The following is a 15414-nucleotide window of genomic DNA, read 5'->3' as shown; positions in this document are numbered from 1 at the left end:
CTCCCCCTTTTAGCCTTCTATTTTAGTACAAAAACATTGCAAATGCAAGGAAAGTGATATGAAGGAAAAAAGGAAAGTCTTCCTTAAGACTTCTGCCAGTAACTTTGCATAATATTTAACTTCTGTTTATAAGTTTGGGTTTAATATAAAGGAAGATTTTGGAAAATAATGGCCAAAAAGGAGCCAAAATGAACAGAACACTGTAGGAATAAACAAAAAGTGCCTTGCCTTTTGATGCCGTATCTGTCAGAAAGATGACTAATAAAATTACAATCACAATCACAAAATATATGGGTTTTTATGGTTTCTGTTTCAGTGAGTGCACATCAGAAGGTTTACAGTGCAAGTTTGATGATAAAGGTAAGACAGCTAAGAAAAATTATTTAGAAAAAGAAGTATTGCATACTATCTTTTCATAGATGCCTGAACTGACAATAAACTTCTGAATTACAGCCTGCAACTGCATTTATGAAGGGAATAGCTATAAATATGGTGAACTCATCTACAACACCACAGATGGAACTGGATGGTGTTTCAGTGCAACATGCGATGTCAATGGAACAATAAGCAGAAACATCTTTAAATGTGGCATTTTTACAACAACCCCATTTACATTTTCCACAAGTCAACCCACTACTACTGCTTCAGGTATGCAGGAATAATCTTTAAAATAACTCAAAAATCTCTGTAAGTGACTAAAAATTACCTGAAAGGCAGGACCTTTTCATCAGTTAACAGTATATAATTTTACATGAAACTATTGATTTCTACTGGAGCCACCAATTCACCTGGCAGCTTTAGTTGAAAAAGGATAATTAAGGATGTAGAAATTAATACAGCATTTCTTACAAACTCGGTGTCCTCTGTTTTACCATGGTGATCCCAGGGGGAAAATTAATAGAGTTTATTAATCACTGCATCCTGGAGAATCTTCCAATTTCCTTGCAAAAAAACCCCAGCAGTTCTAGATTAGCTTCTGAAAACATGAAAGACAGTTGCTGCCTTTTCTTAAATTAGTGAGCACATAAGAAATTTAGTTTGAGGGAGTGTTTAAACTATTTATAACCATTCTTTGGAACCTTTCCTAATTGTGTTTAATACCCAAATCAACAGTTTCCTTCTACTCGTGGAGTACACTGCTATATTATTCCTGCAGTTAATTAATTACAATGATGAAATTCTGAGTAATTGTGAGAAACAGATTCACAAAATTATACTACAGCAAGAACTAAATATTCGAATTTAAGTCTTCTATTAAGTAACATTTATATTGAGAAAGTAATATCTATTCCACATGGTTATCTTCATAATGCCAGGAACATGAAGTCTTATTAAAATACATAGAAAATACCTATTAGATTATATATTTCATATATATGTGTCTTCTATATTAAAATGTACTACATATAAAATACATATATGCTAAGTAAATATTTTATATTTATAAATATGGGTAATATTGAACTAAGTAGAAAAGTCATTAACTGGTCAAAATATTTTAAAGTCTGCGTGGTTATGCAGTTATATAAATATGGGTAATATTGAACTAAGTAGAAAAGTCATTAACTGGTCAAAATATTTTAAAGTCTGCGTGGTTATGCAGTTAAGTGTAAATAAATACAGATGTTACCAAGGAGAATAAAACCTCCTCTATTTATACCATAGCAACTGTGAGATCTATTATCTAAGCAGTGACATACTGTGCAAAGGATATCAGATTACCTATATTTATCTACAAACCTTTAATAGATGTTGAAGAAACTTCCTCTACAATATTAACACAGGCAAAAAGTCAAAACATAGTTTAGAAATTAAATTTGAGACTGCCAAAGTAAGTTCATTAAAATTAAAATACTACATAATATTAAAAATTATTTACTACAAAAGAAAGGTATGAAAGATGAATAATTTCTTCCTGGGACTCTCTTTAACAAGAACAGACAAAACTTATGTTTCTTTCTTTAAATTACAGAAATGACAACTCCAACACCAGTGACAACTGTATGTGTGAAAAATGTCTGTGTGTGGTCGGAATGGTATGATTCCACTCAGCCTGAAAACAAAGAGGACAGTGGAGATTATGAAACATATCAAAATCTCAAGGATAAAGGATACAGTGTGTGTACAAACCCAAGCGAAGTTCAATGCAGAGCCAAAGAACACCCAGATACTGAAATTACCAGCCTTAACCAAACAATAGAGTGTAGTCAAAGCAGAGGATTAATATGCAATAACCAGGACCAAGAATCTAAGCAGTGCTATAATTATGAAATCAGAATATCATGCTGCAGATACATACCATGTTCAGAAATACAAACTACACCACCAACGACCACAAGAGAATTCACAACAACTGCTGCAGAATCAACACCATTTACATCACAGACAACGATAATACCAACAACACAAAAACAAGAAAGTGAAGTAACGACAACACCAATGAGAGAGCGAGAAAGAACGACTCCTCAGAGCAAAACGTCAGTAACAGCAACAACATCACAAGTCTCAACAACAGGTTACCAAATCACAACTACAACAGCAGAAACCTCGACTGTGGTAACCCAAGCTCCATCATCACCCAATACCATCTCCACTCTCCCAGAATCAACACTACAAACAACACCTGCCACCACCATAATATCCAGTACAACAGCCCTGCCAACCCAAGGCACAACTGTCACTACACCTAGACCAAGAGTGCCAACCCAAGCTAGCACCAATGCCAGCCCCTCCACAACCACCATAGAAAGCACCACTTTGTATACAGAAGGAACACTTCCAACTGTATTATCCACTGTTGCTATTCAGACAACCTCAACAGTTACTGCCTCCACAGCTGAAATAAAATTAAGAACCACCACAGGCACCACAGCTGGCCCCAGCACCACAGCCTCAGCCAGAGAGGAAACAACCATCATTGCTACCACCACCAGCACCTCTCCCCCACAGACTGAAGGCACAACCACCATCACCCCACCCACAACAACAGTGCCCACACCAGCCACCAGTACTGCCAGCACCTCCAGGACCACTGCAGGAAGCACCACAAGAGCCTCTGCCACCTCTGCTCCAGGAGAAACCTCCACTGTGGCAACCCAGGCTCCATCATCTCCCACAACACCCTTGGATGTTAAAATAAGAACCACCACAGGCACCACAGCTGGCCCCAGCACCACAGCCTCAGCCAGAGAGGAAACAACCATCATCGCTACCACCACCAGCACCTCTCCCCCTCAGACTGAAGGCACAACCACCATCACCCCACCCACAACAACAGTGCCCACACCAGCCACCAGTACTGCCAGCACCTCCAGGACCACTGCAGGAAGCACCACAAGAGCCTCTGCCACCTCTGCTCCAGGAGAAACCTCCACTGTGGCAACCCAGGCTCCATCATCTCCCACAACACCCTTGGATGTTAAAATAAGAACCACCACAGGCACCACAGCTGGCCCCAGCACCACAGCCTCAGCCAGAGAAAGTACAACCATCATCGCTACCACCACCAGCACCTCTCCCCCTCAGACTGAAGGCACAACCACCATCACCCCACCCACAACAACAGTGACCATGCCAGCCACCACCACTATCCGCATCTCCAATAGCACAGACAACTGCGTGGTGGAGCGCTGTGCCTGGACCCAGTGGTTTAATGTGGACTCCCCCACTCCAGGCAGTGAAAATGGAGATTTAGAGACATTTGAAAACATCAGAGCTGCTGGGTATGAGTTGTGTGACAAGCCACAAGAGATCAAGTGCCGAGCTAAAGACTACCCTAACACAGTTGTCAAGACAATGGAACAGAAATTTGACTGCAGCCTTGAGAGAGGGCTTGTGTGCAGAAATAAGGATCAGACTCTCAAGTACCCCATGTGCTTCGACTATGAGGTCTCAGTGCTGTGCTGTGAACGAAAACACTGCCAGACAACAGTATCACCTCCAGGAACCACTGTAAGCACCTCCACAACATACCTCCCAACAGAAACCACCACAGTAGCAACACAACATTCAACAACAGGAACTGCTGTCCCCACACTTCCACAGAAAGTAAAAACAACCACCGAAGGAATGACAAGTACCCTCTCAACACAAGGAACCACCATTGTCACCCCAAGATACACAGAGCCTATGAAAATAAAAACCACCACAGGCACCACAGCTGGCCCCAGCACCACAGCCTCAGCCAGAGAGAAAGTACAACCATCATCGCTACCACCACCAGCACCTCTCCCCCTCAGACTGAAGGCACAACCACCATCACCCCACCCACAACAACAGTGCCCACACCAGCCACCAGTACTGCCAGCACCTCCAGGACCACTGCAGGAAGCACCACAAGAGCCTCTGCCACCTCTGCTCCAGGAGAAACCTCCACTGTGGCAACCCAGGCTCCATCATCTCCCACAACACCCTTGGATGTTAAAATAAGAACCACCACAGGCACCACAGCTGGCCCCAGCACCACAGCCTCAGCCAGAGAAAGTACAACCATCATCGCTACCACCACCAGCACCTCTCCCCCTCAGACTGAAGGCACAACCACCATCACCCCACCTACAACAACAGTGCCCACACCAGCCACCAGTACTGCCAGCACCTCCAGGACCACTGCAGGAAGCACCACAAGAGCCTCTGCCACCTCTGCTCCAGGAGAAACCTCCACTGTGGCAACCCAGGCTCCATCATCTCCCACAACACCCTTGGATGTTAAAATAAGAACCACCACAGGCACCACAGCTGGCCCCAGCACCACAGCCTCAGCCAGAGAGGAAACAACCATCATCGCTACCACCACCAGCACCTCTCCCCCTCAGACTGAAGGCACAACCACCATCACCCCACCCACAACAACAGTGCCCACACCAGCCACCAGTACTGCCAGCACCTCCAGGACCACTGCAGGAAGCACCACAAGAGCCTCTGCCACCTCTGCTCCAGGAGAAACATCCACTGTGGCAACCCAGGCTCCATCATCTCCCACAACACCCTTGGATGTTAAAATAAGAACCACCACAGGCACCACAGCTGGCCCCAGCACCACAGCCTCAGCCAGAGAAAGTACAACCATCATCGCTACCACCACCAGCACCTCTCCCCCTCAGACTGAAGGCACAACCACCATCACCCCACCCACAACAACAGTGCCCACACCAGCCACCAGTACTGCCAGCACCTCCAGGACCACTGCAGGAAGCACCACAAGAGCCTCTGCCACCTCTGCTCCAGGAGAAACCTCCACTGTGGCAACCCAGGCTCCATCATCTCCCACAACACCCTTGGATGTTAAAATAAGAACCACCACAGGCACCACAGCTGGCCCCAGCACCACAGCCTCAGCCAGAGAAAACAACCATCATCGCTACCACCACCAGCACCTCTCCCCCTCAGACTGAAGGCACAACCACCATCACCCCACCCACAACAACAGTGCCCACACCAGCCACCAGTACTGCCAGCACCTCCAGGACCACTGCAGGAAGCACCACAAGAGCCTCTGCCACCTCTGCTCCAGGAGAAACATCCACTGTGGCAACCCAGGCTCCATCATCTCCCACAACACCCTTGGATGTTAAAATAAGAACCACCACAGGCACCACAGCTGGCCCCAGCACCACAGCCTCAGCCAGAGAGGAAACAACCATCATCGCTACCACCACCAGCACCTCTCCCCCTCAGACTGAAGGCACAACCACCATCACCCCACCCACAACAACAGTGCCCACACCAGCCACCAGTACTGCCAGCACCTCCAGGACCACTGCAGGAAGCACCACAAGAGCCTCTGCCACCTCTGCTCCAGGAGAAACCTCCACTGTGGCAACCCAGGCTCCATCATCTCCCACAACACCCTTGGATGTTAAAATAAGAACCACCACAGGCACCACAGCTGGCCCCAGCACCACAGCCTCAGCCAGAGAAAGTACAACCATCATCGCTACCACCACCAGCACCTCTCCCCCTCAGACTGAAGGCACAACCACCATCACCCCACCTACAACAACAGTGCCCACACCAGCCACCAGTACTGCCAGCACCTCCAGGACCACTGCAGGAAGCACCACAAGAGCCTCTGCCACCTCTGCTCCAGGAGAAACCTCCACTGTGGCAACCCAGGCTCCATCATCTCCCACAACACCCTTGGATGTTAAAATAAGAACCACCACAGGCACCACAGCTGGCCCCAGCACCACAGCCTCAGCCAGAGAGGAAACAACCATCATCGCTACCACCACCAGCACCTCTCCCCCTCAGACTGAAGGCACAACCACCATCACCCCACCCACAACAACAGTGCCCACACCAGCCACCAGTACTGCCAGCACCGCCAGGACCACTGCAGGAAGCACCACAAGAGCCTCTGCCACCTCTGCTCCAGGAGAAACCTCCACTGTGGCAACCCAGGCTCCATCATCTCCCACAACACCCTTGGATGTTAAAATAAGAACCACCACAGGCACCACAGCTGGCCCCAGCACCACAGCCTCAGCCAGAGAGGAAACAACCATCATCGCTACCACCACCAGCACCTCTCCCCCTCAGACTGAAGGCACAACCACCATCACCCCACCCACAACAACAGTGCCCACACCAGCCACCAGTACTGCCAGCACCTCCAGGACCACTGCAGGAAGCACCACAAGAGCCTCTGCCACCTCTGCTCCAGGAGAAACCTCCACTGTGGCAACCCAGGCTCCATCATCTCCCACAACACCCTTGGATGTTAAAATAAGAACCACCACAGGCACCACAGCTGGCCCCAGCACCACAGCCTCAGCCAGAGAAAGTACAACCATCATCGCTACCACCACCAGCACCTCTCCCCCTCAGACTGAAGGCACAACCACCATCACCCCACCCACAACAACAGTGCCCACACCAGCCACCAGTACTGCCAGCACCTCCAGGACCACTGCAGGAAGCACCACAAGAGCCTCTGCCACCTCTGCTCCAGGAGAAACCTCCACTGTGGCAACCCAGGCTCCATCATCTCCCACAACACCCTTGGATGTTAAAATAAGAACCACCACAGGCACCACAGCTGGCCCCAGCACCACAGCCTCAGCCAGAGAAAGTACAACCATCATCGCTACCACCACCAGCACCTCTCCCCCTCAGACTGAAGGCACAACCACCATCACCCCACCCACAACAACAGTGCCCACACCAGCCACCAGTACTGCCAGCACCTCCAGGACCACTGCAGGAAGCACCACAAGAGCCTCTGCCACCTCTGCTCCAGGAGAAACCTCCACTGTGGCAACCCAGGCTCCATCATCTCCCACAACACCCTTGGATGTTAAAATAAGAACCACCACAGGCACCACAGCTGGCCCCAGCACCACAGCCTCAGCCCGAGAAAGTACAACCATCATCGCTACCACCACCAGCACCTCTCCCCCTCAGACTGAAGGCACAACCACCATCACCCCACCCACAACAACAGTGCCCACACCAGCCACCAGTACTGCCAGCACCGCCAGGACCACTGCAGGAAGCACCACAAGAGCCTCTGCCACCTCTGCTCCAGGAGAAACCTCCACTGTGGCAACCCAGGCTCCATCATCTCCCACAACACCCTTGGATGTTAAAATAAGAACCACCACAGGCACCACAGCTGGCCCCAGCACCACGGCCTCAGCCAGAGAGGAAACAACCATCATCGCTACCACCACCAGCACCTCTCCCCCTCAGACTGAAGGCACAACCACCATCACCCCACCCACAACAACAGTGCCCACACCAGCCACCAGTACTGCCAGCACCTCCAGGACCACTGCAGGAAGCACCACAAGAGCCTCTGCCACCTCTGCTCCAGGAGAAACATCCACTGTGGCAACCCAGGCTCCATCATCTCCCACAACACCCTTGGATGTTAAAATAAGAACCACCACAGGCACCACAGCTGGCCCCAGCACCACAGCCTCAGCCAGAGAAAGTACAACCATCATCGCTACCACCACCAGCACCTCTCCCCCTCAGACTGAAGGCACAACCACCATCACCCCACCCACAACAACAGTGCCCACACCAGCCACCAGTACTGCCAGCACCTCCAGGACCACTGCAGGAAGCACCACAAGAGCCTCTGCCACCTCTGCTCCAGGAGAAACATCCACTGTGGCAACCCAGGCTCCATCATCTCCCACAACACCCTTGGATGTTAAAATAAGAACCACCACAGGCACCACAGCTGGCCCCAGCACCACAGCCTCAGCCCGAGAAAGTACAACCATCATCGCTACCACCACCAGCACCTCTCCCCCTCAGACTGAAGGCACAACCACCATCACCCCACCCACAACAACAGTGACCATGCCAGCCACCACCACTATCCGCATCTCCAATAGCACAGACAACTGCGTGGTGGAGCGCTGTGCCTGGACCCAGTGGTTTAATGTGGACTCCCCCACTCCAGGCAGTGAAAATGGAGATTTAGAGACATTTGAAAACATCAGAGCTGCTGGGTATGAGTTGTGTGACAAGCCACAAGAGATCAAGTGCCGAGCTAAAGACTACCCTAACACAGTTGTCAAGACAATGGAACAGAAATTTGACTGCAGCCTTGAGAGAGGGCTTGTGTGCAGAAATAAGGATCAGACTCTCAAGTACCCCATGTGCTTCGACTACGAGGTCTCAGTGCTGTGCTGTGAACGAAAACACTGCCAGACAACAGTATCACCTCCAGGAACCACTGTAAGCACCTCCACAACATACCTCCCAACAGAAACCACCACAGTAGCAACACAACCTTCAGCAACAGGAACTGCTGTCCCCACACTTCCACAGAAAGTAAAAACAACCACCGAAGGAATGACAAGTACCCTCTCAACACAAGGAACCACCATTGTCACCCCAAGATACACAGAGCCTATGAAAATAAAAACCACCATTGGCACCACGGCTGGCCCCAGCACCACGGCCTCAGCCAGAGAAAGTACAACCATCATTGCTACCACCACCAGCACCTCTCCCCCTCAGACTGAAGGCACAACCACCATCACCCCACCCACAACAACAGTGCCCACACCAGCCACCAGTACTGCCAGCACCTCCAGGACCACTGCAGGAAGCACCACAAGAGCCTCTGCCACCTCTGCTCCAGGAGAGACCTCCACTGTGGCAACCCAGGCTCCATCATCTCCCACAACACCCTTGGATGTTAAAATAAGAACCACAACAGGTACCACAGCTGGCCCCAGCACCACAGCCTCAGCCAGAGAGGAATCAACCATCATCGCTACCACCACCGGCACTGCCTCCACGTCACCTGAAATAAGATTAGTAACTACCTCTGGGCCGTCACCTCTGCTCACTACCACTCTTCCTCAGTCTGGAAGTACCACAGGTAAAGTCTTATTCTTTTCTCCTACTGTAGAAAATACTGCTATAACAGCTTTCTTTCAGCACTACTCTCCGCCCAGGTATGTCATTTTCTACTATTTAAAATTTTACAACCATAATTTTCTTTAGTCCAACATTCATATATTTGTGTCCTGTGGCTTCTTTCCCTAAACCAGTCTGTGATTATATGAATCTATGACCGTTTATATTCCTTAAAACACATAATCCAATTTTTCATCAGTCTCCCCCTTTGTTACTAGTATTTAAGTTTGTCAGCTTGGTTAACTTCATAGTATTAATTCTCACTTAAATGAAGGAAGTTGAAACTTTTCAAAACGTTTGAGGTAAATCTCGACAGATTTGCCAAAGGCCAGATGTTATTCAATGTGCAATGAAAAAAACCTGCCACAATCTGCACTTATGCATAGGTCAATTATTTGAATGCAAGAAACATGTTCACTTGGTTGACCATACTGTTGAATAGACCTCTTGAAGATGTTAAAATTATTCGATCAAAATCCTGTACTCTCAAACTAAATTTATTACTTGTACTCAACAGTAGCTTCAACTGGTACGTCACAATCAAGTCATGTTACAACAAGCACTCCTGCAACCTTCAGTTCTTCCACCAGCACATCCGTTACATCCAGCAAAATACCTCCATGCTTTTGTCATGTCTTTGAAACTTTATTTTCTCCTGGTAAGTATCTTATTTTATGATTATAGAAGATTTCATAAGCAATATAAACCCTTAAGACTCTATTCAATTAAAGATAACCACTCAAAAGCATCAAAATGTAAAATGTTTTATACATGAATACACAATATTTTCACAATATTTTCTTGTTTTTTCTCCCTATGTATTTTCATTCTTGCAATTTCTCTTCCAATTTTCATCTGCAGGGGAAGTGGTATACAACAGAACAGATAGAGCTGGCTGTAATTTTTATGCACTTTGTAGCAAGGAATGTGAGATTGAGCCCTTCTATGGGCCATGTCCTCTGACAACTCCTGCTCCTTCAGTCGCCTCCTCAACTACATCAGAAGCTGCCTCACCAACCACAGCAACAACCACCACAACTTCAGTAGAAAGAAACTGCACTGATGTCAGTCCTGCACGAAAGGTAGTTCCCCTCCCTACTTTCTAATACACCACTGTTGCAAAACTAGACCAATTTCTGTCCTTTAACAGCCAATTTAAATAAACCTCTGTGTATGTCAATAACAATGTTGGTCATGTAACAAATGACCTGATAGCGCACAATTATTTAACCTGGCATTACCAGACTTTTAAGTAATCTCTTGGTGGAAAAGCTCACTAAGACTATGACAGAGACTTTTGGTTTTAATAAAAGTCATTTAAATTTCATAGACATAAGTAGACTAGCTGTGAAATATAAAATACCATTCTTTTTATGCAGAAGAAAATTCTGTGGTTATTCTTACCATATCTGTTCTTAAATGATGTGCTAAAACAACTCCAATCTGAATTTCCTACTAATTTTGAGAGCATATCTTCAGTTAAAACTGAACAACTAGGATGAAGGAGCATTTAAGAATAAATAATTTACATATTTTCAGCCTGGAGAGGAGTGGATAAATGAATGCCAGAAGTGTGTCTGTGACTCCCTCACTGCTACTGTGCAATGCCAGCCGCTCCCATGCCAAACAGCTCAGCAAACAACTTGTGACCTAGGATTTGTTCCCATGGCTGTACTACCACAAAAAGACCCATGTTGTCCTGAATTTGAATGCCGTAAGTATTAAAAATACACGTATAAATACCACTCCAGTAAATTACATTTGCGCTACTGTTAATATCTAAGGAAGTTCTTAATGTATCACAGTAACAGCAAAATATTTTTAAAATTTTTCTGTCTCAGTGAACACTCAATGATTTTTGGCTAAATATGGATTGAAGCTTTGTTTAAAAAATAATGGTGTTTTCATTTAACTTTGATGAGAGAATGGGTGAGAGAGCAGAATAATATTTTGAACATTCACTGGTCTATGTATCTCAACTATCTTTGGACCTGTAATTATAAATGTTATCAATGCATCTTTTTCATGTAATTAATGGAACATTGGAGCACATTAACATTAGCCTAAATGCAACTAAACTAAGATGCATAAACATAAGAATAAGCCACTAAAAAGCTCAACAGTTTACTACAAGACCAAGTAACAGGAAGCAATAGTACAAAGTGAATTGTCATCAGTAACTGAATTGACAGTGTATGAAAAGTAATAATTATACTTACAATCTTGCCAGATGCTCATGAAAATAAAAAAAATCCTACAGTTATATTAGTTTATTTATAAACTCACACTTTTATATACATATATTTTATGTCCTTATACTTGTGCAAAAGACTAAAAAGAAAAAAGTACCCATAAATTAAGCCGGAAAAAGGAAAGTCAAAACAAAGGAACAGGCAAGTTTAAAGCAGTTCTGTGAAAGACATAGAGGGGTTCTGCCATGTTCTTATATTTACATTAGGTAGGAATACCTTTAGTAGGAATACCTTAGCAGGAATACCTTTTTCCACAGGGTCAATCTTCCATACAAGCCATGTTCTGAAAGGTCATAAAGAATCAATAACTGAAACATCTTTGTTTATCCCTGGAGGCCGAGAGTTCCCAGAGGAAACAACTAATTTAATTTGAATTGAACCAGATATTGAAAGGGCAAGAAAGGAATTTTTCAGGCATAGCTTGAGTTTGAAGCCATTTCTCTCCACCTCTTCCAGCTGATTTTAATGATGAAACTTTACTTAAACATTCAGCTACACTACATATGAAGTCTAAGCACATAGGGGGATTGAATTCAAGTTTTCAGTACTCTCTGCGATACTAACAAAACCTGATAACATCTTGACTTCTCAGGAAGACTCACAATTTGAGTTATTCTGGAATTCATTTTTTGTTTCGTTTTTTAGAACCAATACCTGATGTCTGTGTGATTAATGGAACATTGTACACGGTAAGAGTGATATAGCAGTATATTGCTGGAAGTGAAAAGTACATCCTTTCTACCAAAATAAGTATTTGAGAAAGTTCTTTACCCAGTACATGTTTTTGGAGGTTTTTCTCTCTAGCCCTTAACTGGAAGTTGTTTGGGTATTTAAAGTCAAAATCAAATTTGTCACAGAAGTCTTCCTCATTGAGTAGTATAAAAGAAGAGTGTACCATTTTTAGTGATGTACTTTCTTTTTAAGCTTCCTCTCACTTTTGTAATTAATGACTTTGCCAGACAATCTGATGAATAGCCCAAACTCAATTGCTCTTTGAAATAAGCCCGGAAAACCTTAAAAAAACCAAAGCTAACATTTTTGATTTAATTGATACCTAAATCCTTTTGCTAAAATTGGCACCTAGGTCATTAACTCGTAATTTAAATATTAGCACTGGAGTCTTTGGGGATACATTTCAGAAAGACTAAAATCCATATGTAAATTTAGATCTCTGCTTATGTATCTGCATATGTAAAGGCCTATTTTAATCCCTGCTTTTAAATTATAATTGTTTTACAACCACTGAACATAACTTAAAGAGGAAAAATATTCTTAAATGGAGCATTGAAAAGCTGGTAAAATAATTAGACAGTACAAATCAATCTTAATTTAATTTAATTAATTTACTGCTCCCTTTTACATTGCTTCATTTAGTTTCCTCTTAATATGAGCTTTCCTGCAAGGCATGAAGCCAAAAAAAACTTTACATTCAAAGAGAATTTGAGAACTGTTATACTTGTGTTTCAGCAACCTTAATGGTTCTCAGCAATGCTATCAAATCTACCTTTATATTATATAGAAACTGTTGGCATTTGAATGTTTTTTTGGGTTTTTCTTTTCTGTCTTGCAGGTTGGAAAGTCAGTAGTAATCGACTCATGTAAGAAGTGTACCTGCAGTTCTGAGAAAGATCCAGAGACTAATGCAAACCTTATGCATTGTGAAACAGTTCAGTGTGAGACATCTTGCCCTCTGGTGAGTTCAGGTTCTCTAAGCTGTCCAGTCCGCTACAGCAAGATTAGAATTCTCCATCACCAATTTAACATACTTTTTCCTTCATCTCTTTCTGACTAGGGTTACCAATACATGACTGAGGAAGGAGAGTGCTGTGGGAAGTGTATTGAAGTAGCTTGCAAAGTCAAACTCAGTAACAACACTGTTCATGTCCTCAATGTAAGTATTCCTTTCATTTTCAGATCTATCTGTTAGCCCATACAAGTTAGAACAGCTAAGAGTCAACTCATGTCCCTTACTGGTAAAAATAAAATACTGAAATTACTCTGAAAACAATGTATCAGCTTTCTAAGTTGAACATTATTTGGAATCAAATTCTTGATTTTTGTGGCTAATGGTTTCAAATTTATGGTCTAAGTGTTCAGAGCCAGGATTTCAACTTTCAAGCTAGCTACAGTTTGTAGAATTTCATTTTTGCCACTTGAAAGAAGTTCACAAACATCTGAGAATCTTTGAGGAGAACTTACTTAGCTCAGACATACTTGATCACAATGAAAAAAACCAACTTCTGCTTTTCTTATAAAATTTTAGGTTAACGAGATCCTGCCACTCGATCAGTGCAGCCACTACAAATGTGAAAAAATCGAAGATCAGTTTGTTGCAGTCCAAACTAAAAGAGTGTGCCCTGAGCACGACCCTGAAGAGTGCGATCCTGTAAGTTTTTATCAGTCTTTCATTGACTCAATTCAGTTTAAATGAACAAAGAGGGACAAGGAAGAACACAACAAATCACTTCCACTGAAATTGCAGGAATGTCTTAAGAATGAAACTAGGCTTGCTCTATGATTAATAATAGGAAAAGCACAGTATTTTCTTATGAGGCTACAAGTATTGAAGATTCCTATGGTGAGGACAGTAAGTCATCCATTGCTTCATTCAGGGTTCATCCCAGAGAAGCCTTCTGGCCAGTATCAGTAGTACTAATATTCTTACTCATGGATTGTCATCCGTGTACTAATACAAATCCCTCTTCTTTCACAAAGGATGAAACAGAGATTACATCTGATGGCTGCTGCAAAATATGTAAACGTAAGTAATGCTGTGTTTATGTGTTCTGCCTGAAGAGCACTCTATTCAACCTGTAACTATCTTTGAGTGAATGGAAGGATTCTTCACTCACCCTGTTTTCACATCGTCTATTTAATAAGATCTTGTGTTTCAATGTTTATACAAAAGAAAAATGCAATTTTTTCCTGATAGTGAACAGTACAAATCAACCCATCAACACTCAGGTCTCTGCATTATCTTCCAAAGGCACTTTACAGCCAAAATGAAAGAATAACCTGACAACTCCATATACATTACACAGTACCCATCCCATCACACACTGCAGATTCTCAGTAATCAGACATCAAGCACTTTGAAACTGGTTTACAATTCCTTTAGTTCAGAACTAGAGAAATGAAATATATTTTCTCTCCTCCCCCTTTTTTATGAAGCTAAAAGCTGCAGGCCTTACACCAAGGAAACTGTGATCCGCCATGCTGACTGTGAGTCTTCTGGACCTGTTGAGCTGTCATATTGTGAAGGAACTTGTCCTGGATCCTCAATGTAAGTTCTAAAAATTCATTTAACATCTCTATGGCTTCCTTTATCTGGTGTGTCAAGTTAATTTATCATCCAAGGATACTGAAGGAGCTGGAGAAAGTGCTCACAAAGCCACTTTCAATAATTTGTCAGCAGTCTGGTTAACCATGGAGGTCCCAGTTGACTGCAGGTCAGCCAATGAGATGCTCATCTACAAAGCAAATAAAGTTTGGAGAGAGGATCCAGAGACGTACGGGCCTATGAGCCTGTCAGACCTTGGTGGCAGGGAAGGACATGGAGCAGATTATCTTGAGTGTGATCACAGAGTACATACAGGGTAAAAAGGGGATCAGGCCCACAAAATCAGGATGGATTTGGGAAAGGCAGATGCTGCTTGACCAACCTGATCTCCTTCTAGCACAGCATGACCCACTTAAGGGATGAGGAAAAGGCTGTGGATATTGTCTACCCAGACTTTTATAAAGCTTTTGACAGCATTTCCCACAGGATTCTCCTGGA

General features: G+C 44.3%; 1 protein-coding gene across 1 annotated transcript in view; it reads left to right on the top strand.

The window, feature by feature from the left end:
* Positions 1-15414, top strand: part of LOC119701416 (mucin-5AC-like) — a 45660-nt gene that overhangs the window by 23657 nt on the left and 6589 nt on the right. The window contains 14 exon segments of the mRNA XM_038138064.1: positions 317-360; positions 445-648; positions 1973-3951; positions 4116-5345; positions 5347-9346; positions 9902-10042; positions 10246-10466; positions 10924-11098; positions 12282-12325; positions 13207-13329; positions 13429-13527; positions 13900-14052; positions 14142-14397; positions 14808-14919. Of these exon segments, the coding sequence (XP_037993992.1) occupies positions 317-360; positions 445-648; positions 1973-3951; positions 4116-5345; positions 5347-9346; positions 9902-10042; positions 10246-10466; positions 10924-11098; positions 12282-12325; positions 13207-13329; positions 13429-13527; positions 13900-14052; positions 14142-14397; positions 14808-14919 (8781 nt within the window).

The sequence above is a fragment of the Motacilla alba genome, chromosome 5, assembly GCF_015832195.1.
Source record: "Motacilla alba alba isolate MOTALB_02 chromosome 5, Motacilla_alba_V1.0_pri, whole genome shotgun sequence".
In the NCBI taxonomy this organism is placed as follows: Eukaryota; Metazoa; Chordata; class Aves; order Passeriformes; family Motacillidae; genus Motacilla; species Motacilla alba.
This window is presented reverse-complemented; position numbering and strand designations above follow the sequence as displayed.